The sequence below is a fragment of the Neodiprion lecontei genome, chromosome 4 (assembly GCF_021901455.1).
Source record: "Neodiprion lecontei isolate iyNeoLeco1 chromosome 4, iyNeoLeco1.1, whole genome shotgun sequence".
Taxonomy (NCBI): Eukaryota; Metazoa; Arthropoda; class Insecta; order Hymenoptera; family Diprionidae; genus Neodiprion; species Neodiprion lecontei.
This window is the reverse complement of record NC_060263.1, coordinates 27,627,946-27,654,866: the sequence shown is the minus strand read 5'-3', so window position 1 is coordinate 27,654,866 and position 26,921 is coordinate 27,627,946. Positions and strand designations below refer to the sequence as shown.

Genomic DNA, 26,921 nt, shown 5'->3' with positions numbered 1-26,921 from the left:
ACTGCCACTTTTAGTATTATATACCCCAGTAAATGAAAAATAACAAGTTCTGAAATATCAGTATTTCATCAGGTGATATAAATGATGAAATTATCTTCCGCTCCTGATATTTCAGTCCACCATCTTGGATCCAACGCCCCCACCGGTTTTGCATACGTGACAAAACTGTAACCACAAACGCGTGTGGTTAAAAATGAACTAAAATGTTTACATTATTTTTAGCTGACAGGCTAGATTTCGTTTCATCGGTCGTTTCGTGCGCAGTACATTATACATAAGCAAATGAGACTGATATCAAACTGACAAATAAATTGTGCACTCACTCTATGGATCCCTGAATCGATGCGCACACTGTGCCGTTTGTGCAAATCATGCGGGATCCGTGAGGCGGGATATTTCCTCTGTTACTTTTGTCGCAAATTTTAATTACGGAGTTTCTTAGTTGAACGGTGAATCAGGAGTGTCATAGCGCCTCGGGGCAATTCGGTACCACGATTCCAAGCCGTACCTACAGGGGGAAAACTGACAAAGGAAGCGGTACTTATCACGTGGCTCGCAGCGATTGGGGATTGGGATGTCTAATGAAGAGGAGATATCTTTTATCCTAGCAGTAGACACGATATTTGTATACGCCCCTGCATGCGCCGCTTTTGTCGCACGATTCAAATGCGAAAATACGAGTTGCGAAGGGTTGAACCAAAGGGAAAAAATATATAAGGAAAAGGCGGAAGTGATCAGAGCCGTGTTATGTCGCGTCCTCGCATCTTTTTTAATATTCGCGGCAGCAATTTATATGATTCAAAGAGGAGAAATGATCGCAGGAATGATTCAAAAGAAATACTTGGGGGCCTTCGGGGCCTTCAGGACCGCCTGGCTAGAGCGGAAATGAAATTTATTAGACCCGGTCTCCTTTAAAACCTACCACCTAGGTGGTCCTGAGATTCTCAACTGTAGCGGGACTTCTAGGCGCGTGATTTCATGAGTACCTTTTACAAGTATATTGTGTAAACGTAGTTTCACTTGTCTAGTTAATAGCTGAACCACAATTCACCGAAACATGTACAATAATAGTAAACTGTCTTCAAACATCGTATATTACAATTTCTAGAGAACAAAGAGAGAGGAAAAAAAACTCACGTGTACCGATACTATCATCATCATCGATACTATAATAAAAATTATTCTATGACATTGTAACCATGGAGGTATTTATACAGATTTTAGTAGATATTCATCGAAAAGGAATAGTGCAAGCGAAGCATCAGCCTCTGAAAAGAATCGCTTGAGATCATTGACGTAACCGGAGAGTGTGTGAACAGTTTTCGTCTGTCGTTCGAAAAATCTCTCTTCAAAATAGTGTGCAACGGATCCATCTAAGTCAGCGTGCTTCGTCACTTCTCTTTGTATTTTTATGGCTTCGTCTGCCATCATCTTGTAGTTGTCCAAAACGTTACTCATTCTGTCAAGCTCCGACAGATCATGTTCATTGACTTGCAACTCCTGTTTGAAGATAGAAATATATACATTAAAGTACACCGCATTACCTTGCAGCAACTTGTATATTAGATCACCGAAATAACAATGGATTCGATTCCGTTGAAAATAAAATTTGTTCACCCTTCTTTCATTCCAGTACGTTGGCCTTTCATCAAAGTGCATTTCCCCACCGCGTAGAGTGATGAAATTGATAAGATCTTTCGCATCATCCCACGCCTCGTCGGACAACTTTCTGTATAATCGTTTCAGCCCCATACGATTCCTCTCGAAATTTCCAAAGTAACTAGACACCGTCAAGTATTTGAAACTCGTGTCAATGAGCGCATTGGCATATTGTTCAAGCTTGCCTTGTATACGGCCAAACTTTCCGTACAAGGCATTACAATTTTCCAGTCTAGCATCAACTGAAAAAATGCATAAAATAATACCGATGTATTCACAAACGCGCAGAGATAGAAAGGTTGCGCTTGGTACATTTTTTCCCTTCAAATCATGATTTTCAAATGATCTCTGAAATAAAAAGAAAGCGAACTGATAAAAACGTAATGAGACTGGTATGAAAGAGTAATATTACCACTGTGCGACTGGCCACGACATTCAGATTGGACATCGTTGTAACAAAATGATAATATCGAGGGCGAAGCTGAGCTATGAGCCGCAGCCCGCCCCATGGCCGGACTCCTGTACGAGGCCTTGGCCGGGGTGAATATGGTCACCGCCAAAACAGTAAGAAATATGAAAACCTTCATGTTGGCTGAAAAGTGGTGTAAAGAAAAATCAACGTCACAACGAAAAGGTTACTACTGTTCGACAGAACAAAAAGGTTGGCATTTACCGAATTATTTTTTGAAGTTATATCGGTAAAGCCTTGTCCTCAAAATTGAAAGGAAAATAACAGGTCTGTGAAAAAAATCGTATAGTTAATATATTAATTTTGATACGAAAGAAACAATCAGTGCCAGGAAATGCGATAAAATATTTGAAATGTCATGGAAATGTAAACAGCATAGTAATTAAGATACGAATGTAACGCTGAGACAAAAGCAGAATTGCATGCCAAAGGTTACTACGCTTAGGTTTATAACAAAGTATTTCCGATACGTCCACGAGCTACATATGTATGTATATGTGTAGGTATACATATTATATACGTATAGGTATACATGTATATACGGGTACGTAGAGATATTTCACCGCGGGAAAAGCACGGACGACGAGAAGACGATTGGATTCGTTTTACGAAAAGAGATTTGAAAACGGAATGAAATGATAGTTTAGCACGACAAAGCTCGCGGCCAGAAATCACGCAGAAATAGAACGTACCTTTACGAACGTTGGCTGCTCAGATGGTAGCGTGAATACTCTCGCTTCGACACTCTACTGAACAATAAACATTCAACGGGGGGAAATGTTCGTTACGTCGAGTGGTCACTTAATTCATCTAACGCGCATGCGCGAAGCACAGTGCGCAGCAGCATCTGGTGATAAGCCAACGATGACAGTGCTAAACTACAGCGAATGACACACGCAGCAGTGTAATTTGTTTTTAAGGCGCTGATGGTCGTCTCGAAAGTGTAGTTGCGCATATTATCTGAACAAGCTTCGAAGCTTCCTTCTATGCCAGTGTGTATAAAGTTAGCTTCGAAACAAGAGACCTTCCTACTTTGACAAGCTTCGATCGATCGAGATACTTGAATATTTTTTCGATCTTCTTTCACCGGCCAGATACATTGACGCGATGAATTTTATCTACGGATTTCTTCTAGTTTTCGGATTCGTTTATGTCGCTCCAGGCGTTCAATCGATATGTAAGTAAAATCGATTTGTCATCGTTATATTACCTTACCATCAACGCTTATGCGAGCAATTCAGAACGATCCGAGAAAGGACAGTGCGAAGATATTCTTCCGATGGAATGCTGTGACCACGTGTTGTACAGCCCTGATTTACAGTGTTGCCGTTTACGCCACGAGTTTCAAAGCACTGATGTAGTGACTAGAATCATTAGACGTTTCATTATCGTTTACGTAAACTATTTACTCGTCATTTGGTTGGCCAAAATTCGCGGACTACTGATCTACTTTCTGGTAATGAAGGCATTAATTTTTTTTATCTTTTCTCTTTCTTTCCTTCTACGCTCGCGCATGCCAGCCACAAAATAAGAAAATGAAATTCGATCATCGTACCACGGATCGGCCAAAGGCCATACATTTTAAAAAACGATTGGGATTGGAAGAAATCTCTACTATTTTTTTTTTCACAGCTCATTTTTTTTCAGCAAGAAAGCCTTGTCATAAAAACTGACCCAAAAACGTGCGTAAATATTTCTTATGAAATTTAGTCTTTGAAATCCTCACAATTCTTGATTTTAGTGAATATTTTCTATTCTATTGTATACCGGAAATAAGAACATTTGTATTCTTTTATTTGACAATTTGCTAGCTTGGTTTCGATAGAATTTTTGGGTTTACGTAAAAATTCATTCAAGTGGCAATAACTGAAAAAAAACAAACCCAACGATAAAATCGAATAATAATATACCTGATAAGAACCCCATGCACTGTACGATGAAAATACTTCAGCCTTTAGAGAAACCAGTAAATAAAAATTTCACATAAAATTGTAGAAACGTGATCACGAAATATATCACCCATAACGAAAATATTAATTTTTCACATTTTGTTTTGGTAACTGATAACTGGTCACTTTGCGTTAAATTCGTATCCATAGAATAAGAAGGAATGAACATTAATGCCAGCATCTGTAAATATATATGCTAATGATCATCTGTGATCTATACATATACATACATATAAATAAATGTAGGACAGAATAGATATGATGCTGGGAATATAAATGATACAAACGATCCGTAAGCGATGTTTTAGGAATTTTTGAAAGATAATTGCCGTAAATTACAATAAGCATCTGGAACAAAGTTCACTAACGCCCACATCGATCGGCAACAATATCCACCCATACATATATAGATAAGAGAAAAACATCGATAAATATGTTTCACGTGATCACTTATGAGTACGTATATAGTCCACGGCGCAAACACCGCACGGGGAGCAATATTTCAATTAGCAGATCACTAATTATTGCCAAATGTTTCGACACCAATTTATCGAGTAGCAGCAGCTCAATATCTATCAGAGTTGTTCAACAGAACTGAAAATAAAAATAGGTTGATCAATTCAATTGTCATCGTCAACGCATCAAAGCCCAATTACTAGGGGAATGTAGAAGACCTTCAGATAATTTATTGAATATCGTAGAATAGTTGGAAATCAATCGCGCTTCACATTACTCATCGAATTACGCATCTCGCGGTTAGTCTTAGTTTTATGTAAAAGAAATTCCAATTAATTGGAACAACATTGCACGAGAAAACAAAAGAACTCAGTATTGTGCTTCTTACGGTTCAAGGTACATGTTATATGGTGAGAGATAAGAATATGATTGTAAATTTTATGTACACTTTATCTAGCATCAACCCTAAAACTGATTGAAAATTCAATGAAAAGAACGATAATGATAACAAAATATCACATCCAAACAAGCAATTAAAAGTCACTTAGTGCCTATATCTTGGAAATAAATCGATTAATCGCAATCTGTATTTGAAGTGGAATATTTTTTATTCCGTTATTGTCTAATCTTATCAAATGGTCATTTGATAATGATGCCGAGTCTATGCAGAGTGAGTCTAGATTGCATCTAACGTGTTTAAACGTACATTGTCTTTTTAGGACATCCATTCTTCTCATAATTATGAAACGCAGGTTATTTCTTTCTTTGTTAATCTTTTTTACTCAACAAATTTAGCTACAAGTAAGAGTAGGTACATTGTTATTATTGGTGGATATTGTAAAGTGTCGGAATTCGTATCCTCTATTCGCATAATTTCACTTGTAACATATTACAATCTGCCCGCTATATTCACATAATTTCATCAATTAATTCCACCTATCGGTAAACAAATGAGTGCAAATACAACAAATAAAGCGCCATATTGGCTGGCACCGATTCCCTCGCTATTGTCCCGTAAACAAATGAGCATATTATTATAAATAAGAAGGGCTTAATTAACGCCCGTCAAAACCTTTTCAATTTGTCTGTAACACTTGCAATTGAATTAAAGAACTCTTGTATTTCTTTTTGCTGTCGGACCCTTTGATATTACGAGTTAAATTAATACCGGTATCCGCAGATTGTTTGCGATCTTTCTTCCTCGCTAAAATGTCCTGATTTTTGGAGTCTTGTCACATCATACCTAACCACGAGTCGATCATAAACGTAATTGTCCCTCCGGCTTTACAATATAATATTTACGGTTTGTCAGTAGGTCCTTGAGAAAACTAATAGGGACCGTCAAATAGCGGAGGTTTACAATTATCCTTGTAATAACCATCCGAACAGCGGAGATTTATTCATTATTCTAGTATGTATGTGCGTAACCCTCCGGAAATGAAGGTTCATTACTATTAATCCTTGTGTAACTAGCCGACACTGGAGGTTCATTGATTATTATTTTTATAATTTTCCGATAGCGGAAGTGACGTTATCCCACACGCTCTCCCTTTTCAAATACACTTAAAATTGTGCCAGCTCCTAAACACCCCACACCCTCACTCCTACCACGTGCATTCCTGTTATCCTGCTAATTCCTTGAATGAACAAAAACTAATTTCCGATCACATATAAAGTGTCTGCCTTGTCTCGTCGATTTATTTCCTGCGTCCATTTACCTATCCTAAGGTTCAGCTGTTATATCCCATGGTATAATACAAGAGTTGCTTCGCTTCGATTTCCTCTTCCTTCTTAATTATTATTGCATACAGCAATTGGCACCCGACATAAATATTTTTACTAGAGTTCATGTAGCCGGAATGCTAGAATATAGGTCGACCACGATTAGAAATTTTGAGGTAATGACTAACTCTACGTTGTAATGTAACAAAGTTCAATTGGCCGGAAGTTATCGACTACTCAGTAGCCAGCGTTCACAAAGAACAAGTAGATAATCAAACACACGATAAGGAATTTCAAATATTTGATATCACGAATTTGTTTAGAAGAAACAATCAGGACGGGGAACTTTACCGACACGTGTGAAATATGAATTGAAAATTATCCAACCTTTTGAACAATGGTAACATTTATCAAACATTCGGTATAGTTAATCATTTTTCAATTTCTCTTTGAAGGTCAAATCCCGGACGCCGTGATCGATACTCCATGGATAGACATGGTTGACTCATGTACCGAAGAATTAAAGGATCAAGTGAAAATGGAAATCGGCGCGTCCATGACATATCTCGCCATGGTAACAAGTCATTCCATTTTGCTATTCATTCTGAGAATCTATTTCCTCGTCTTTCGACCTTCGAAAACAAGTTACTTTTTCTCATCACATTTTCACCTCTAGGGTGCTTACTTTTCACGTGACAGTGTAAGCAGACCTGGATTCAGTAAGTTGTTCATGCAAGCAGCGGATGAAGAACGTGAACATGCGATCAAACTTATTGAATACATGTTAATGCGAGGAGACGTAACTCGGGACTTCCAGAATCTACTCCCGGCATCGCTGGTAAGTTTTAATTCGTTCACAAGGAATATTAGCAAATAAAAATATTAGCTTCGATACTAACAACGCTAACCGTGAATAAATATTTGAAAGTTTTTAATCTAATCCCAAATAACGCAAATACGTCAAATATGGATATAATATATTAGCATTGAACTTGTCGTCGAAAACGTGTGCGTAATTTAGGCTGTGTAGCAAAAAAACTTTTATAAATGATACGCATTATAATATCTCGTGAATTGTCTGAGATTTACACTCAAAATTAATTCGAAATAACTTGAGTACAATGCGAATGATATAGTTAATTACAATTCAATCAAAATTGAATCTGTTCATTTCAAATGCATTAAATACATAGCTTTGAAAGTGTAAAAACGCGTATCTTGACAATATTTATAGTCGATTGTATAAAATTACGCGAAATATTAAACAAATATTATTAGGCTGTATTTCAGAGCAGTAAATGTGTTAATAACAAAGAAAATATTTGTTCTCTTGGCCTGGTCTGTATAGACTGCTCCAAAATTAGAATGGCGGGACGGAGTACAAGCACTTAAAGATGCCCTTGCCAAGGAAGTCAACGTTACAACGAATATTCGAAAAGTAATTACCAACTGCGAGACACCACCAAACGGAGCCAAAAACGATTATCACGTGAGTACTGTTACGCATACACATTAAAAATGATTGGATACTTGTTGAACGCTGTTTATCGCACACATTAAACGTATTTCTACATTGTTACAAAGTAAAAGATCAAAGCAAGCTTGGCATTCATATCGTGTAAAACTTCTATCTCCATAAAAGGATCTGTGAAATTTGAAAATGGCGTTGTACCAATTATCAATCAATTGTGATTAAGCCAGATTACAGATTCTCGCGTAACGGAGTTTGTATCGGTACTCAAAGAACTGCACGTACGAGATAACATTATGAATTATTGAAGAGTGTTATCACGATCACGATGCTAATTCTTACGGGTCTGAAATACAACATTATTTATTTCGTCGCGTCTATCGTGCAGTCTCAAGCCGTACTTGACATCATAGTTATTTAAGGAAAACATGATATGTAATTTCTGGTTTTATCGTGTACTTAGCCCTATCATGACGACATGGGCACTCAGATTCGGTTGAGAGAAATAATTTTTTCATTGACGTTTTCATTGGACATTGGATTGAAATATTTCTATCAAGCCGTCACTTCTATGTAATCCAGTATTACTTTTACCTTTTTTATAGTTGGTAGATTATCTTACCGCCGATTTCCTGGATGAGCAATACAGAGGACAGCGCGATCTGGCTGGAAAATACACAACCCTTCGAAAAATGATGGATACTTACGGTCCGATTGGAGAATTTTTGTTTGACAAGAAACTGCTCAACGGAGAACTGTAAATAAGGTCGTTTGATGCAGGAGACAAGGAATATGTTTAATTTTCCTTTTATTACAAGCCAGTCACATTTAGAACTAATTGTAAATGGCAACTTGAATTTAATTCAATCGCGTACACTATGCTAGTGTAGTTACTTGGTTTTCCAATGTCCTTTATTCATTACGTAACAACTAATTCATAAGGTATATTTCCATATAAATTGCCAGTGTAAGAAATTCTCCAAAAGTAAAAGCCACAGCCTAGTAATAATTCAGTAGAGTAAGAAAAATACAATCCTGCATCATTATTATTTTTAAATATATATCTGTAAGTCATAAGTGCGTGTCATAGTTTTAAGACAACGTATGAAGAAGAGGGCTTATGTTCTTCGCAAATGAGCGAATAAAATTCATACTGTAAACGGCTATGAGTGAATAAACAAATACCGCACCGACTTGTTTCAATTTCAAAAACTTTATTACACTTGTTTTGTTTTTGCCATGATCTTACGTAGAATTTTTGTTTTTTTTTTCTTGACACACATTGGTGCTACCTGCAACTGATAACATCGCCCTATATCGACAGAAATCGTTTCCGAGTATGCCGAAACTGATTTCTTTATCGCGTTGTTATGACAATGCATTTTACGAGATCCGTACACTCTGAACAACGTGCCACATGGACCAACTTCGGGTACCTATCGCTACTTGCCAGACGTCGTATTGTCCCATCGTAATGCCGTTACTTCGTATGCAAGACTAGTTGAGCTTAAGCTTGATTAAAAGCGGCTCAGCACTGCGCCAGATGCTGCGTTGGCGGAGCGCTCGCTTTCGTTCGAGACAATATCCTCGCTTCCACACGCCGTATATACACCTTATATATACCTAGAGAAACCACAGGTATCCTGAGGCTGGACAGAGCCTTTTGTCCGAGCATTTTTATTCACCCAGATTCTCATTTGTCACTCCCTCTTCCGAATACAGTGCCACTTGAATTTTCTCGACGTTATTAACAAGTTTGCAATCTGTGGTCTTCAATTGTACTAAATGTGGTCCCAAAAATACTTCTACAAAACAGTTCCGAGTATCCTTTGAAATCAATTATCCGGTCCACAATTGATCTGTGCAATATTAGCTTTTCCTGAGCTTAGGTATACCTAAGTTCCATCCGTAAAAATGATCGCAAGGGAAAATTCGGAGTTATTACATAATTCCGTGTGGATCTTCATCGTTGGAGTGAGCTCTGCGTGTCGGTTATTGCCGAGGTTTGCGAAGGAATTTACCGCATGAATGGCAGCATCGATAATAATTACCGCAGTCGGTGAACCGAGGTGAGGCTATGAGTATGTAAAAAGAATACAATAACCCGTATTCAAGAAATCCCGCGAACTCTGACACGGAATCCAGAAATCAGCGATACATGGAAGAGGTGGATCGGGACGAGCAGCTCACAATGCCGACTTTGAGAGAGAAGTCGTGCGAGAACGTACCTGTATAGAGTTGCGAAGTGAAGGGGGTAACGGGAGCAGTAATTATACGCAGTGGCCTCGCCGAGCTCCGGGCTCGAACTCTGAACCAAGACAAAACCCGAGCCGCCCTTACTTCGATCTTCTTACCTCGAGATAACCTGCAGCGATATACGCGACCCACATGCAACGAGTTTTGCACCGGTATAGGTACGTATCCTTTTGTCTAGAGTCCGTTTCCAAGCTCATCATAGAAATCGATTCGTTCCGTTGGATGTCATTTTGGTCAAGAAGAAGACAAAATAAACAACATCTGTTATGAAAAAAAAAGAAGAGGTTTGTTCATCACGGAGCGCAACATGCTGGGCTAAGGGCACAAAAGCACTCTCGTAGCAAATAAATAACGTAACAGCATATGTTATCAGGCTCCACAAGAATACCGGTTTAGGCATGAGAGTAACTAAGTTTCTTCACTGGATTTCTAAAAGATTAACTGTTTCTTACCTTGAAACAGTTGTAGATAGATTTGTTGACCGACCGACAAAATTGGTCCTGTTTCTCCAAATTTCAGTCGAAGAGACAGGTTCTGAGTTTACGAGTACATGCCCACTATCCGAGTAGGTGTACGACTCAATGTTGACAATTCGAACCGATACATAATCTCCCTCACTTTGATCTCACCGCCGATTCATGTACACAGACCTGAGGGAAGATTTCACTCGGGAATTTACTTACCCGCGAGACCGCAAGTTAAACACCGCGGGTAGCAGGCACTCCGAATCTCAATTAATCTCCAACGGTAATTCTACATTTAACGACTCCACGATCGCTCGAAGAGACTCATCTCAGACCGTCGCAGTGACAATAAATCGCGACAATCTGTCCTATAATATATACCCTGCACTTTCCTTGATAACGTGCAGCGTGATAATTGAAGAAAAAATTTACAAGCCCGTGCAGAGACGTCCAACTTCTTTTGAACTATAATCGCATTTGTCGCCGCTTAACCAGAGCCACAAAATCCGCAGAGATAATTTCTTTCGAACCCACAGTGATGAAGTCTGAAATACCGGAACGCGCCGACTGGGAAGAAAATTATTTCACAGTTCGAACGTGAGATAGATAATCCGTTTTTGATTCTAGTCGTTAATCGTCCTCGGAACGGCGACACTTGTTTTACCAGTCTAACAAGCTAACAAGGGGGCAACAACCATTACTATTTACTGCAGCACTAACCATTATCTGACAATTCCCTGCTCACGACCGTCAGATAATTCCGGTGATACCGGACTGCATGCACCGCAACGGGGGGAGTGAGTGTATAACGTTAACACGTGAGTAGGTATGATCGGCATGACTGGGACCTCGGTTAACACCAAGTACAGCGTCGGTTCGACGTTATATTACTCACATTGGCAAATCAGAACATGTTTCAAGTTATACGAGGAGTTTAAATCATTCTTATTGCTGATTATACGCGCCACGCTGACGGCGGGCAATTGATGCGATAAATCAGTCGCTCATTACCTTGTAAAATTTACTCACTTGTCAAAGGCATGGGGAAACTCGTGTACACTCGCGAACCTCAGAACCGGAATCGAACAGGTCCGAGAATAAATTCACCTTTCTTTAGTTGGGCACGGGTGTCTATGCACTCTACGTCATTTACAGATACTCACGATCTTGGATTGCAGGATTCAAACGGGTTGCGTGTAATCGCGATTTTTTTTTTACAGGCCATCGTCTTAAATCCACTCCGTTCACCTTGCCCGACGCGCATCGCACTCTCGGTACGAAAGGTATGGATGGAACCCGAATAGCGTCGTAACAACGCGGTAAGTGGGGCTCGGTCTATGAGTGTAAAAATAAAAATGAATGGAAGTCGAGTAATCATCCCGAATGAAACTTGACCTTGACTACTGCGGCGTGAAATGCGGAAACCGTGAAACTCGGCACTCCAACGAAGCTGAAACTTTCGATGCTTCGATCCTGAGACGCGTCCGTCTCCCGAATGAAATCGTAAAGAAGGCCATGAAGGTGCTGATACAACCGAACAGTCGTCAGACCGGCGATAGTCGGGATATGTAAAATACGAGTTAAGCTGTGGCTGTGATACGAGATGAGTCCGTGTCCGTACACGGAAAACCGGTGATATCCATAAGCCAGGAACGATATGAAGCATCCGATGCGTGGTAGTAGCTATACCTTAACATGGGAGAGGATATCTTCGCTCGGCGTGGCCTATATAGTGCATCGCTGCGTCTTGAGGCATAGTTCAGGACCGAGGTGGGTGCCAAGGTAATGTGAAGTGTCAGTCTCACTCCGCTGTAGGTGGGCGTACCTCGTGCTTACCATTATTACATATCGCCCAGAGTTCATATATCACAGGCTATACCGACAATGAGCCACGAATAAGATGATATAATGCCTCAATATGGGCCGCGGTGTATCTTCTATGAAAGGTTTACTTCTCTCGATATAGCTTCAGGAGATGGCCTTGAAAGATATCTACGACCATACACTCCTGGGCTTCCATGGGATTTACGCTACCTGCACGTCGAAAAACAAGATGATAGAGAGGAAGTATGGATATTGCAACGGTGTGGTTACCAGTCAGCTTTACAGCGGACCAAACTAGACTTTAGACGTAGCTCTGAGGAATCAGATTGACGACTTAGTATTGTGAGTCTTTGGTTTCCGACTATATGAAGGTTTCCAGTCAAAAATTCAACTACATCATCGAACGAACAATGAATTGCCATCGGAACACCCGGTAATCGGACATTGAAGTACTTCGAGCCGAGTTATGCCTGCGCGACGGGATTACCATTTGTAGTATACAGGACGAGTAATGAGCTTGGCAATACCCGAGGCCGGACGGGACGTGATTGGAAAGTAAGTTCTCTCTTGTGCGGCGCACTTCGTTACCTACCTGTACTTGGAACTGCACGGTGCACCCGCTTCGTCATTTTATCGTTAACGATTCTTCGCTACTTGGCCATTACGAATTACTTTCCATGTAAATCATAATTTACACGAAATACCAACCGCGTTTGGGATACGCACACGCACGAAGCCTAGCCCAATAAATAAGCAATCTCTCTAAATCATGCAACCTCTCAACGAACGCCCACAATTCACCAACACGTCGGCGTCTGTACTTTCTAAGTACCGTACCGAATACACTTTTATCCACTCGTTTGTTTGCCTTTGTTTTTATTTTTATCACGAACAGCGTAGATGGCCAGAGCGTGACATTAGTAGAAACTAAAGGCTTCCTGCTGTATGTATATATGTATATGTATGTGAAAAGTTTCCACCGAGAATACTGGAACGACGTAATCCCTACGAGTTCTTCTCCACTTCTCGCGTCGCGCGCTCAGCGTCAGTGGAAAGCTTTACGTACAAGAGCCGTATCAGTGTCATGGTAGGGTAACCTGATAAGATGGACATGAAACAGAAATACCCCAAGGGAGAAATACCTCTTTGTACTCCGAGAGAAGAGACACATAGATTGAACCAGTCTTTCTTTTCCTCCTGCCTTTAGTTTCAGGAATCCTGCTTCTCAGGAATAAACTCGAAGACATCCGGCACGGTCGCGAATCTTGCATCTAGAATTACGCTCACATCAACAAATATCATTTTAGAGAGTCGTGAAATGAAATGTTGAGCAAGTTTACAACATTCGTCATTGTGTGAATTTATTTTTTGTTCTTCGTAGCTTTCACTTGTCATCGAGTTCAAGATAACTAATTTTCAACACGAAAACTCCCCAACGACAGTTATACTTGAACGTTAATAATGAACGAGAGAAAACCTTGGTACATGACGTAATTGCGAAAGAAGATCGCTTGATAAAAAAAATTTTAAATTCGAATACGTGCTGGGTGGATATATTACTGTCTTATAATCTGACGATGATCTTGATGATTGATTACGCATTTGGGTCTAAGGTCGAAAAGACTCAGAAAAACACGTAAGCCCATTGAAGGTGCTGGATTAAAGCCGCCGTTAAAATAATTACAGTATGCGTGCTCTACGCGAAAATGTGAGAAAAGTGGGAAACATGTTCTTTTTTGAGAGGCGTGAAATCGGTTCGACGTGGTAGCGACTTGGGCGGTCTTCGGGTGCGAAGGTGGAGGAGGGCGTTGGTGGTGCCTCTCGAAGCGTTATGGGATATAAGGCGGCCGTATCCACGAGCGAAAAAGTGGCTGCAGGCATGTATAGTGGCAAATTGTACCCCCTTGCCTACGCGCAATCTGTTCGTAATAACCGCGACGAAGGTGGCAAAGCTTCGGCGACAGCGGCGCTCATTCCGAGACGTACGGGACGTAATTTATACCGACGTGATGCGAACGAGCCTGGTCGTTACTCGCCGTCCCCTCGCTCTCGTAGTTAGGGCTCTATCGCTTGCGATATCTGCGCCACGACGCGACGAACCGGGCCCTGCCAATGCAAATGACACGCCGTCGTAAGCCCGACCTGCCACAGAAACAAGCAAGCCCTTAAACGAAACGAGTCCTGAGTCGCGGAATGGTTCGGTTGATCTTTTTATCACTCGGCTAATTTGCCACTTTTCCCATGGATCGAGGCTGGCATAGACTCGCCATTTTACACTACCCTTTACATGCAGTTTATTCCAATTTAAATAGACTCGCGAGGGTAAAAAGATCTATTTTTCATACAAAGCTTTGCTCGAGTGAAACGAATCTTCGTTCTACGCTGATCGTTTCTTACAATGATCATCGCGAGAATTTGACTTAAAATTTCGTAAGAAATTCGTGAACCAGACATTTTTTACTCACTTTAAGTATACGATATACGTATTTTTATAAGCAGTATTGAAATAATTCAAATGTTCCAGGCACATCTGCGGTCGTGAAATCGTTCGATAAAAAGCGAGGAGTTAAACAGCGTTGTAGACGGTGCTGTTTACACGGCAAAAATTGTGATGGCGTAAATTCTTAAGCGTTATAAACGAGGGCAAAGAAAGTTTTAACGAAACCTTTTTCACCGCAGTACAGAATTCCGTTCACATCGTTTTGGTCGGTGAATATGAGGCGTTATTTTTTTATTTATTTTTCCTGTACCTTCGGCTTATTTACAAGACAAATACAGATCAGCTTAATCCAAGAATATCCGAGCACTGGGCTCTGATTAACGGGGTTCACCAGAGGGCCAAAAGCTGAAGCAGAAGGTAAATTCGTATTCCAAATGCCTGCACATTTTGTCTCCCAGGTTTTACCGTTTCCTTGAAAATTATTGCAAGAATATTGTCTTGACCCGAGTATTTTCACTAGCAATAAACGATAGTATGCAGCATTAAGGAATCGTTCTGACTCACGTTTCACGTAAAGGCGAAAACATTTGGTACAAGAAACATGACAGGAGCAGGCCCGACAACCCTCTTCTGTACGTGAGGATTTTCGTCGGTTGATGGGAACGACCGTCAACGAGGAAAGACTCAAGTGGAGATGCATCCCGACCCTGACTTGCCGCCTACAAGCCTCGTACAAACCGGGAGCGACGGGATTGGGGGCGTTTTATTTAATTAAGCGAGACTCCGCTCGCTCTAACCCTTCCTTCCATCCTTCTGCTGGCGTCGTTTGTACCAAAGTCGGTGGGCAACGCTGACGTCCCTGGAGGATACCGCGACCAGCTCCTGCCTCCTCCGAATTAGTCTTTCCCGAAACGCCGCGCCGCGCAAAGGTTATGCCTCGTTGGAAGTTTGAGGAAACTCCTGCTCCTTGCTTCGGTAAGCTAAACTACGAGCTTGCAGTATCGCACGCCCGTTCCTCACCCCCGATAGGGAGTCCGTGATTTTCCAGCCACCGCGAAGCTGCGAGCTTTATTTTACTCCCGTTCCCTTCTTTTCTCCGGGAACTTCACTGTCAGCATTTTTTTTTTTCCCGCCCGATAGGTGCATAAAATTGCGGCAATTCCTACGAAACGTCAGCGTGACTTACGAGTTCTTCAGACCTCTTTAGCCGCTACTTTCGCTGGACTAATTAATGCTCTGTTTACAGTGAGAAGGATTCCCGATAAAAGCTGTGGTTTATACCGTAAATATTTGACCCTGGGTAATGGATTGAAGACAGGTGCTCTTGTTCAAATTTTGGCGTTGCCCCTCGACTTCTCCGCTGCAGGTCTGTTGGTGAAAAAACCGGCTACCGCTAACATCAGCCCAACGAGACAACGGTTGCAGTGAAAAGTGAACGTGGGGCTTCTTCCCATGTTTGCTCTTCTGTTTGCAGGGTGGAAAGACCGGGAACATCTGCCCTCCAAGTGCATTTCGCTTCATATATGCCCCAACTGATGTCTTCTCCGTCGTTTGTAGGGTTCGTCTTTGAATGAAGGAACGGAAAAGAGATATACGTTTCTTCTACCGTTTAAAAAATCAGCCGTAAAAACGAAGTTTCAGACTTTGTGAAGTAGATTCCAGCTTACCCAATGTGATCAATTTGCTGATGTTAGTAAAGCAAGGTTTGATTGATCATTTTTCAGCGAAGTGACACGGTCATCGTTGAGTTTCGAGGTATGGTTGATCTTAATCCAGATCGAACCAGCGATGAATACCAATCCATAAAACAGCCGAGTGACTTAGTTAAAAAATGATAATTCAAACGTCCGTCAATTGCTGCTCATTGATAAACAGACTGACGCCGAAATCTTTTTTCATGTCGCAGTATTTTTCGGTGCATGTAGTCTAAGGGATAAAGTTTTCTATCAAATAATTACAACACGAATGGATCTGAATTTTCCCTATTTGTCAAGCTTGAAAGACACCGGTCCCTCGCAGGAAATTTGTACAGAGATTCTTGAGCACCCCGATCGCTGTCTTCACGTAGGAAATAAAATTATAGTTACAAGCTCAGGTACATTCAAAGCCATCTTCTACTGCTGGCCCATTCGCGTGGGCGTGTATCTTCGCCCAAAATCGTGTTTGTCATTCGGATGACTAAGTGTGAACATGCGCGAGCTGTAGCGATCCGATGTCGACTTCCCTCTTTACTCCTCACACTCTTGTCCACGTCGGTTGTCCCGTCCGGGAATCGAACATCAGACGTAAAGCGTCTTCAATGCGTGCCTACTGTATACCCAGGTACTCGAGGAAGGAGTTGAGGCGAGCCTTGCACCGTCTCGACGGATCTTCAGGTCTTGGGGATGACGGTCACGTCGTCGCGTCGCGGAAGCCGATACGTGATTGTTTCAAGCATTTCCGGTCGCCATTGCGACGTCGTGATGCACTCAACGATGGACACTGGACAAGCACTAACGACAGCTGCTTGATGGATGTTAATGCGCCGTTACTCCGTTAATGTAACGATGATTGAAGGCCTCTCGTTAATAGACTGTCCGTTTGTTTTCTGCAATTTATTCCGCCCCGCTATCAGCACTCTTCCATTCACCATAGGAATATTTTTGCAATCTAAAGGTATGCAGACGAGGACTGGTTACGGCACTACCAATTTTTCAACAAACAACTGATTGCTTTTCATAGGCACTCTTTGATAATTGAATGTTTTCTCAGTCACTCACACGATCGATTCTCACTTGATTATGGAATGAAAAATGACCTCTGGGTTCGTTGGTTACTTCGAACATGAATTTATACGAAAAAGGATATCGCGACAGGATCGCATTATTGCGCTCCACCTTCTATGAGGGTTTTATACGTGATTATCGAATTATACCTGCAAGCCGCTGCCACTCAGAGCTACTTTAGTGGGACACCATAAAGAAAGACTGTCCCTCTTCGGGTCGGTGAAGTATGGGTGGTTTGCAGAGGGACTGGCCAAAACGCGTAGTGCATATACATAATTGCAAATTTCCGTAACGAGCAAAGGTATATTCGCATCACTTAACATTGAAAGTCGTGTAAAAGGAGTATAAATCATGGATAATTGACGGTATTCGATATCTATTGATACTCATCGATGCTTATATTGACGATCAACCGCACGCATCCCATCCGGGCCGAGACCACACCTACGGTCTTCTTGGGCGATACCCGTTGCCGTGAATGCTTGTGGTAAGAAATTTTATTTGCCCCACAGTTTTACGACATTATAAACATCATAAGCAACGCGTTTTATTAACCATTTATTCGTTTATGCATAATTCACCAGTCGATAACGATCTAAAGGAACAGACCAACACGTTGGTACGACCATCGCGGGATGTAGCGGTATTATAATCGCGTGAATTTGCCTGTTCTTAATTTATCAGGAAACGTGACAGTAAATTATTCCACAATGAAAATACGTCGATCATTCAGAGAGACGCGCCGCAGACGGATTCTATATACACGTTGGATCGCGCAGCACGGGGTTCATTAATCGCTCTCAAATCACTCAATGGGCAATTGAAAGCACGTCCGAAACACATCAAGTATCATACACGCGGCGGCTATCGTCGTAATGAAATTGTCCCGGCATTCACGTTCTCAGAACTCGTTGAGTCAAACTTTGCCCGACGGTACGTTACATAGGAACCACCGCTGCACTCCAGAAACATTATTTAATCAGACGCTTCCTGGTCTGTAATGCTATTGTCAGACTCGTAATAGAGAAACCAGAGAACGCTAAAGCCACTGAACGCATATCAGTGACGAATTGTGTTTGTCGCTGGAGTGAAATCTTCGTTTGCAAGTAGCAAGGAGTCCAATTAATTCGCAAATTCGTTTCAGCTGGCGCATCTTTGGCCAAAGATAATCTTGGCTCGTGGTTCTCGTCTTATTTGCACATGGTCAACGGCGAGACATTATTATACGTCACGGATCCGTTCTCCTGGCATTCGTCAGACGTAGACTCATGCGAGGCACCGTGCGGCGGCACACTGCTGAGTCAATATTATCTTTCACCCCCCGAGCTCCCCCAGCTGAGACCCCACCTAGCCAGAACGGGGCCCAGGGAAAGCTTCGTATTGTAAAGCGATACCCGGATTACGAGACGAAGGCTCTTTCAAGGCAAAGAAAAATACTCTCCGTAGGAGGGAGAGTTTCATCCGCGACGCAAAATAATGCGGTACCTTGTTTTCGTTTGTCGTCAGGACACGCTTCGTACACGCTTCCCAACGTACCCCGCGTGATGTTGTTTCTTTTGACGCGATGATCTCGTCGAGGGCGGGCGGATATGCCCCAACCAGAAATTCTGCGTAAGCCACGACCTTCCTCCGTGGAGCTTTTCCTTTGAGTTTATTAAACGAGACAAGTTACGCGATGCGGACGAACAACTCGGCGCGGGATTAGACCTGAGCTACCCCTCTTTCACCCCATGTTGCGCCCTTCGCACCTGATCAGATCAGCTCGGCTATTTCCTACGTGCTAAGGTCAGGGGTTGAAGGCTGAAGGTCGGCGAGCTGGCGACGAGGCCAAAAGGGCGCAATTTGTAATTCAGATGGTGGCAAAAACGGAGAACTCACTCCCTTACGCAATGGATTCTTACCAAGTTCTTGATTCCATCTGCAGAACTTGCGAACTGACGTGAAGGTCGGTCTTGCAAATATAATCAAGAATATTTCAATGGCCGGAACCGTAGTAAACTGTAATAACGTGAAGGAACGGTAAGACTGAAAGTTTCGTGACTCCTCCAGGGAAGAAATATGACGGGAATCATCCGGTGGTCGCCGGATGGAGCCCGGCTCTCACACGGGAAATAACAGCTCGTCCGAAGGTGTTGTTTTATAACGACAGGCGCGTCGGTGCCGGGATGAATGGGATGCGCGTGCGGGACCAACCGGGAATGCCCGGACACGTCTGGAGAGTGACTGGACCGCGCTAAGGGCCAGGAGAGGGTGTTGGTGACAAAAGGGTGTCTGTAATTTATAGTTTAGGACGAGCTAGCGTCGACGAAATAATAGTGGAAGGACTATTAATAGGATTCCGTCTAGACGAGACCCGTACTATTATTCCATATGTCCTGTTTTGGTTTTGTATTCCAATCGCGCGCTTCTTTTTCAACACATTGACGTCAGTGCTGCACCCTGCCTCTCAACGAATCAGTGGTTAATTAAACGTCGTTCCCACACCTGGATTTCACTCAACTGATATTCTCTTGATTTTTTCCTCATCGATTAACGTATCTGAAACGATGTCGAGTGAAGAGTGTTGCGTTATCGGATTATTTCGATGTATTTACGTATAGCACAGGGCTTTCATAGCATCTACATTCATATAAATTATACGCATCACGCCATGTACCATGCAATAAACAATATATCTGTAATACGCATTACCGTTATCGAAAACTCAGCGAAACTTCGAATTGATCGAAGGACACCGTTTATGAACCGATAGCGTGAAGGTCCTTCAAAATAATAGGATCAATAATTTCGTAGGAAAGCGAATCTTTATTATCAACATGTGTTCCGAAAAAGCAAGACCTCTTAATCCCTTACCGAAAAGTTTGGGCATACACGTTTGAAGCAGACACCCTCACCAACCGGAAGATATTAGAAACCAATAGAATTTTTGTACCCTCTTACTCATATCGTCACCTCATCAACTATCAGCAACATCTAGCTCACTAAATCCAAAAGTAACATGTTTCAAAATCTTCTAATCTGGGAAAGAACAAATTAAACTTTTTAATAGAAAAGATTAACGATTGTACTGCAATTCTGAATGTATCAGACATCAATCGTACATCGAGTGTCCTAATATCCAAAACCCAATTTATTCCCACCAATTTAATTAGGCGTGAGAAGCGAGTGAAAATAGGACAAAAAATATCCCTGTCAGTATACAATCCACCAATTGATACATACTCGCAGTACCCCAACAAGGAGCATGAAAAAACTGAAAAATGAACTGAATTTATCTACAGAAACTGATAATCAAAACAACTGTAACAACGTTTATCCGGCAAAAAAGGATTATCGAATCGTCCAATTCTCTGTACTGCTTAGTTGCTGACATTCTCTTCATATTTGCATGCGTTTAACTTTCATCAGCCATAACATTGGTGAATAAAAATATTTTTGTATCTTAAACTACAGATTCTTATTGTGGAATTATCAAGACTTTCACTCACAATCAGTCTCATCATACTCTTTGAAATCTACCGGGAATTCAAACTGCAAACAAATTTCCTTGCTTCGATTAGACAAATCCTAAATCAATTTTGCAGACACTTATTTATACAATTTCAATAGCCAATCCCGTAACCGTTCATAACTATAATTTTTCCATCAGGAACAAGGCTCTTTATCCTAAATTTAGAGTTTCTTGCTCACTTCAAGTGGAAATCAGACCCTTGCAGGAAAGATACCGAATAGATCAGGTACGATGTGTGGGGGCCTGATGAGCGGAGGCACTGGCCGTGGCCACGCGCATGTATAATGCATGTTACGTTTATCCTCGGTGCCAGGTTATCGCGCATCTCAGCTCCGTTATCTTAACACATCTTTAATTACCTCGTTGATTTATCTACCTCGTTGGGAAATTGTCTTTCGGTGAGCGAAGGTGTATGTTGCGGTCAAGTTAAGACGGCGTCAACTGTGAAACGATACGTTCTGCCTCTTCTCAGACTCAACGGTAATTTGATTTTGCTGTTGCCTGTAAAAAACGTAACCACCTTTTCGACACCTTCCAGTTTGCAGTTCCTGGCGTGATTTATCTCGCGGCGAGACATTCACTTACCGATAAAGTTCTAATTTGGCTTGAAAGATTACTCAGTAACCGACGTAAATTGTCAAGAAAACTATTATCTTCTTCCAATAAATCATAAATTCATGAAACTCGTATAGTCCAGAAGCATCAAAATCGAGCCAAATCAATTATTTCTTTTAATGATTACCAAGTCAAGTAGTACTCTAAATAACTTTTTTCTTCTGCGATATATGCTGCTCTTGATGTTTTTCAACTACGATCAAAACCGACAGAGAATCAATTAGAAGGAAAATATGGATAACGCTAATTATAATATCATAATAATAATTCCCTTCAAACCTGCCGTACCCTTTCAGGTACGTCCTCATAAGCGAATAGCTTGTGTGGGGTGAGAGAGGGATGAATTAATAACCATAAATATGCGTTTGCAGGCGTCTCAAGATATCTAATAGATACACTCGTATTTGCACCGGGGATAAGGAAACCTGCCGAAAAGCTTGTCTAGGTGTAGCTCGACTTAGTTCAAACCGCAGTTCACCGATTCGGAAAAGGTATAGTTTGAACTGACAGTGGAAGCGCAGTCTGGCAGACTTGCTGGTTAATTGTATGCCTTATGGGCTAGTGCTTATAATGAACTTAGTCAAGGTGACTGGTAAACTATTATCAAATAGTAGGGTGGAAAGGGTATGGATTTTGAGAAACGTGCGGCCCAGTTGATTTACTGTGCGGGTCGTGGAGGCGGCGCATAAGCTGCTTAAATTTTGAATAAAGCTCACCATTAAATTCTACCTTATACCAAAGTTTCACAAACACTCCGTTCTGTGCGGCAAACTAAAGAGGCATGCGAGGCGGGGGCGAGTTTGTGAGAAGCGCAACCTAAATCTGTGGCTTACGAAACGTTGAATTCATGCTTCGCTCGCTATTGCTGAAAGCTTTTCCATAAATGAATTGAAACACAGCGCCATATGTAGTTGATCATTCAACATCTCCCATAGAAATGCCATTTGACGGTGTTCGTGGATGTTATACCGCGAAAAATGTCGATATCTTCCGAATGCAGCGAACAATTTTATTCTTCACCAGTAATAACATTCCCTCTGAATATCCCAAACGAGATGAGAATTAGAAAGATGTTCCTTTATTTCACTGCTAGCTCTCTCTCTCTCTCTCTCTCTATCTCTCTCTCTCTCCTTGGAGTGCAGAAAAGTTCCCCTTGTTGCCTCGATTTTAGACTCCCGAGAATTCGTTTTTCCCCGAAAGCCCGGGCAGCTATCAGGTTGGAGTGGTTAAAGGGATTTTATTAGTTTAAGGGGCGGAAATGAAGCAGAAAGGATTGCAGAGCCGGTTAGCTTTTCTCCTCCTCGCTTTTCCACCCTCGATTTTTACCCGGAATAATCGCTCTAGGGCCCTGTTCCAGTTGCTCGCTCGAAAAGCGTCCAGCGAAACACTTATTTCTCCATACCCTGGCCGCCCTCACCCCCATGCCCAGTACTCAATGATATGATTTTATCGAGTAAGGTTGCCTCGAGTAAATGGGCCTTCAGTTGGAGAAAAATGCGCTGCAAATCCGCCGCGACACGGAATCAGACTTTCACAGTTTGTCACAAAGAAGTCGCGAGCAGCCCCCTCCCGACCCTTCACCCAGCTTCGGCGATACTCCGTACCTCTTTTCGGCACGTATACTCAATCGATGTCCCGGCGATACCGCAGGAGCGATTGGGTGCCGGGACACGTGTCCTGTATTTGTCGATGAAAATACACGCTGCCTCGGATACACGCGCGAATCGAAGCCTCGGAGATAAGCGCGTGGCGAAGCGATCCCCGGAGGTCTAACAAGCCGTTGACACTGGCGCGGCATCAGGGCGGCTCGATTTCGTCGAGATATCTCTCGATGCTGGTGCAGCTCAGGCGGAATCCTCTCTCCGGCTTTGAGCAGTCCGCGTCCTCCGAGTACCACCTACGCTAACGTGGTCGAACAAGAGAAAGGGGCGGATAGTCTCGGAAGCGGCGTGATTACGAAGCAGTTGTAAAACGTGTCGGTAAACTTTATTGAAGAGCCACTCGATATTTACGAGCGCCGGATCTGATCCGACGCGATGCGACGCGATGCGATTCGATTCCTGCAGCTCCGTGCAGCTTTTCTCATTCACCCTTTTCCGAAATGGCGATGGCATTCGGACAAGAAAACGGCTGACGCACAATCTCGGTAACAGCTTCTTATTCACGTTTGATGACCGCGGTTACCACTTCCATTTCCCATATAAAATCTGACAATGACGATAAGATTCTCTTCCCATCCATCCACTATAAATTCTCAACGATGGCGATGGATTCCTAATCCACTGTCGATCTGATGACACCAGAATCGTTGCGCGGGGAGTCTTTCGTAATTGAAAATACACGGAGAAAATAAAAAAAACCAGATCTCGCTCGAAGCTGCAGGAAAAAAAGGACATATCGAGGTTTTTGGTAAAAAATACTCGTGTCAACTATATTTTTTGCTATAAATGGAGCCGATTTTTCTCTGTGCACAGTGGTTTTCACTGTGTCTAGAGTAAATTCTGCATTCTACGAAATATGTTTTACCAAAAAACCCGATATGTCGCTCCTTTCCTCCAGATTTGAGTGACATGTGTTCTTTCATTTTCTCCGTGTAATCACGGTGATTACGTCCGACCAGCGCAACTTCGCGCTTCTCTGCACGTGCGACATCAGACGATCATCTTAGCACGCAGTTCACACCATGGCGTTGAAAATTTAACCGTACTAAAACTCGGTGTCGATCATTTTTGGTGAAGTAAAGTTAAGGGATTTCGCGGTACGACAAACACCGTCATGGCCGACGATTCGCTGGAGATCCTGGAAAATCATGCGTTTCATCCGGTGGATCCACCGCTGGGTATGCGAAGCTACGACTTCGGCAGTCTGAGGCCAAGCCAGCAAAGGGCCCTCAATAAGATGAAGATGATTCAACGTATAGAAAATGAAAATTATCTGAAAGCCCACCCCGAAATTAAGGGACTGATCTCCATATTATTAAGGCAAGTTCAATCTCTGCCCATTGTTCTCTGCGAAATCACCCTCGGGATGCAAACTCCTTTATTGAATGACTGACTGGAGGTCTTCTTGAATTGTTCCCAATTCATTTTCCGCCTTTTGTTGATTCCGTGTCTCTGAAGAGCGAAAGAGGAGGCGTCAATCGGAGGCTCAACAAAATGTAATTTGACGGAACAGAATAAGCTTATTCACCTTTACTCTGGTTAGATTAAAAAAAAATCCATAACAACAAAATTAATTCGCAAATCACAGTCGCATAATCGAATACGGAAGTCACTGCTCAATTTCCGATATTTTCGACCAAACCTCTTGCCTCCCGAATCCTCTGGCGAGTTAAATGAAATATCTAACAACCTTGTTCTGTTTTCAAAGATGAATCGTGGGAACGCGATGGTTACAACAATGTTAGATAAGTACTCCAACACGTTTCATGTGTTCCGAAAACTTTCTGTGACACTCGATGAAAAACAACACATCACACTAAAAAAACAACAAGAGCCCGTATGAACAATGAATTTCCGTCAGCAAGAAAACCGCGACGATAGCTTGTCGAACGAATTTCCAGAAATGGTCTGATCTCTGACTTGTAACTCCGACATTTAGACATCTCCTGGACAAGAAGCCTTTATCGAAGGTGCACGAGACGGCGGGATCCTTCTTCACGCGACCAGTGTGCCAGATAGGTGAAGAGTTGATGGACTACTTGGTGGTGGAGAACGGGTATTCAGGTCCTGTCATAGATATGCTACGGACCGAAATAGCCAGACACGAAGAGCGGAGCTCAGCCAGCAGCGAACAGGGTATTATCCGAGGAAAATCCTCGCTCAAGTCATCGGAAACATCTTCGAACTCAGTGATGGAGATATAAAGAGAAACTTGGGCACCGCAGGCCGAGTGTGAATTTTGAACTAGAGTATTAAATAACTTGTGAATAGTCCACGTCCGGATGCACCCGAGGTTTGTTCGTCGGTTGGGTAGAATGACGTCGCACTCATGCGCGGTGATAATGAACGTCATAAAAATTAATTGGAACGAGTGGCGTGATTTTGTACAACGCGAGCGGAGGCAAAGCGAATCATCCAGCGCTAAATGGACTTGGCGTTCTACGATGAAGATGATTCACCGAGGCTGCGTCGCGGTCGGCGCCACAGAAGCCCAGGTTTCGACCGTCGCGTCGGCCATAGTGGGTGGAAGATTATGCAAATCACCCATTATTAATTACCGGTCAGCGATGATCTTCATCAGTAGAACCCTGGGCCTTATATGGACCGGAGGGAACAGCGCGAAGGGAAGGAGCGGCTATCGCAATGAGGGATCGCATCCTCTCGGTTCATTCTTTTAGCTTTGAGGAAGACGATTCACTGTGCGCTTAATTGTAATCGAGATCTAAATGCTCGGATGCTCGTTATTCAGCCAATGATTACGTAACAACGCCGGCACAAAAGCAGGACAACTCGGCAGATAAAATCTCAGTTTTGTATACAAGCTACAAAAAGTATGTAACATCAGGGGTCAAGGTTCGGTTACAGGGTCGCGAGAAGGAAAATTTCACCCAGAAATGCAGCGGCGTCCTGAGTTGCGTGGTCGACGAGAAAAGTGGCAACCTCACTTACCGCTAATTGGTTAAAATTAGAAAGTTATCTGACAATGAGTAGCTGCCGCACCGCAAACGTGACTCTGTGTATCCATGGACTTGCACTGACTATGGTAATTCAGTAATTTGATAGTGGTAGACACTCGAATTCGATTGTTAATCGAATTCGACCAATTGGTATCCAGGAGGAGAATTTTATAACGATCGACTCGACGACCGCGTCTTGGGAAGTGTGATAATGTTGCTGAAAAGCACTCCCTAATTTCTCCCACATAAAAATCCAGCCCTAACAGATACGCACAGGTAGAGGGTAGCAGATACTTTTACAGCTTTATCGAGGCGGCAGGTAGCGCGTGACGTGGGCACTGCTTTCGTTATTAATGCGCTCGTTAGGTGTCCACGGGGGTCAGGACTTAAGGATCGAAATAGCTGCTCGACCACCAAAGGACCAGAGGTCGGGACCTCACTCAGTGCCCCAGACACACCATAATTCTCGTCTCTTGCGAAACTGGAAACAGTCCTCCCTTGCGAAATAAAAGTTAAGCCGCCACGCCGCGGTTAACGATCCTTGACTAAAAAATCAAGCCAAGCTCGTTTGTCCAAAAACTGAGCAGGATGACGGACAAGAAAACCTGTTTACAGGTAGTTGACTTTTTGCAACAACTGCCCAGCCGAAGTAGCAATTTACGGCCAATTTGTACCTATATGCAATGTTTGTAGGGGGGAAAT

At 42.4% G+C, this 26,921-nt stretch overlaps 3 protein-coding genes across 4 annotated transcripts in view; 1 reads left to right on the top strand and 2 right to left on the bottom strand.

Annotated features, from left to right (window-relative positions):
- LOC107219892 (cuticle protein 19.8) overlaps positions 1–26,921 on the bottom strand; it is a 230,372-nt gene that overhangs the window by 168,591 nt on the left and 34,860 nt on the right. The window lies entirely within an intron of this gene.
- On the bottom strand, positions 1,072–2,954 carry LOC107219996. 2 transcript variants are annotated; one of them, XM_046736316.1, is made up of 5 exons: positions 2,821–2,954; positions 2,333–2,397; positions 2,072–2,251; positions 1,618–1,901; positions 1,072–1,500 (listed from the first exon to the last, which is right to left on the bottom strand). In XM_046736316.1, the coding sequence occupies exons 3-5, from the start codon at positions 2,244–2,246 to the stop codon at positions 1,210–1,212; spliced, it is 750 nt and encodes a 249-aa protein (XP_046592272.1). In that variant the 5' UTR covers positions 2,247–2,251; positions 2,333–2,397; positions 2,821–2,954; the 3' UTR covers positions 1,072–1,209. The 2 variants fall into 2 exon arrangements, with proteins under 2 accessions (XP_046592272.1, XP_015513867.2); XM_015658381.2 differs by lacking the exon at positions 2,333–2,397 and having other exon boundaries at positions 2,821–2,943.
- Positions 3,015–8,919, top strand: LOC107219986 (ferritin subunit). Its single transcript, XM_015658371.2, has 5 exons — positions 3,015–3,305; positions 6,711–6,829; positions 6,932–7,093; positions 7,604–7,744; positions 8,332–8,919. The coding sequence occupies exons 1-5, from the start codon at positions 3,236–3,238 to the stop codon at positions 8,485–8,487; spliced, it is 648 nt and encodes a 215-aa protein (XP_015513857.1). The 5' UTR covers positions 3,015–3,235; the 3' UTR covers positions 8,488–8,919.

Coding starts and splice junctions, on each gene's coding strand:
- LOC107219996 (XM_046736316.1), bottom strand. CDS start 2,246: ATGAAGGTTTTCATATTTCTTACTGTTTTGGCGGTGACCATATTCACC. Junction 1,902..2,071: donor TCGTGGCCAGTCGCACAGTG/GTAATATTACTC, acceptor GCATTTTTTCAG/TTGATGCTAGACTGGAAAAT. Junction 1,501..1,617: donor CGTACTGGAATGAAAGAAGG/GTGAACAAATTT, acceptor ATCTTCAAACAG/GAGTTGCAAGTCAATGAACA.
- LOC107219986 (XM_015658371.2), top strand. CDS start 3,236: ATGAATTTTATCTACGGATTTCTTCTAGTTTTCGGATTCGTTTATGTC. Junction 6,830..6,931: donor CCATGACATATCTCGCCATG/GTAACAAGTCAT, acceptor TTTCACCTCTAG/GGTGCTTACTTTTCACGTGA. Junction 7,094..7,603: donor ATCTACTCCCGGCATCGCTG/GTAAGTTTTAAT, acceptor TGGTCTGTATAG/ACTGCTCCAAAATTAGAATG.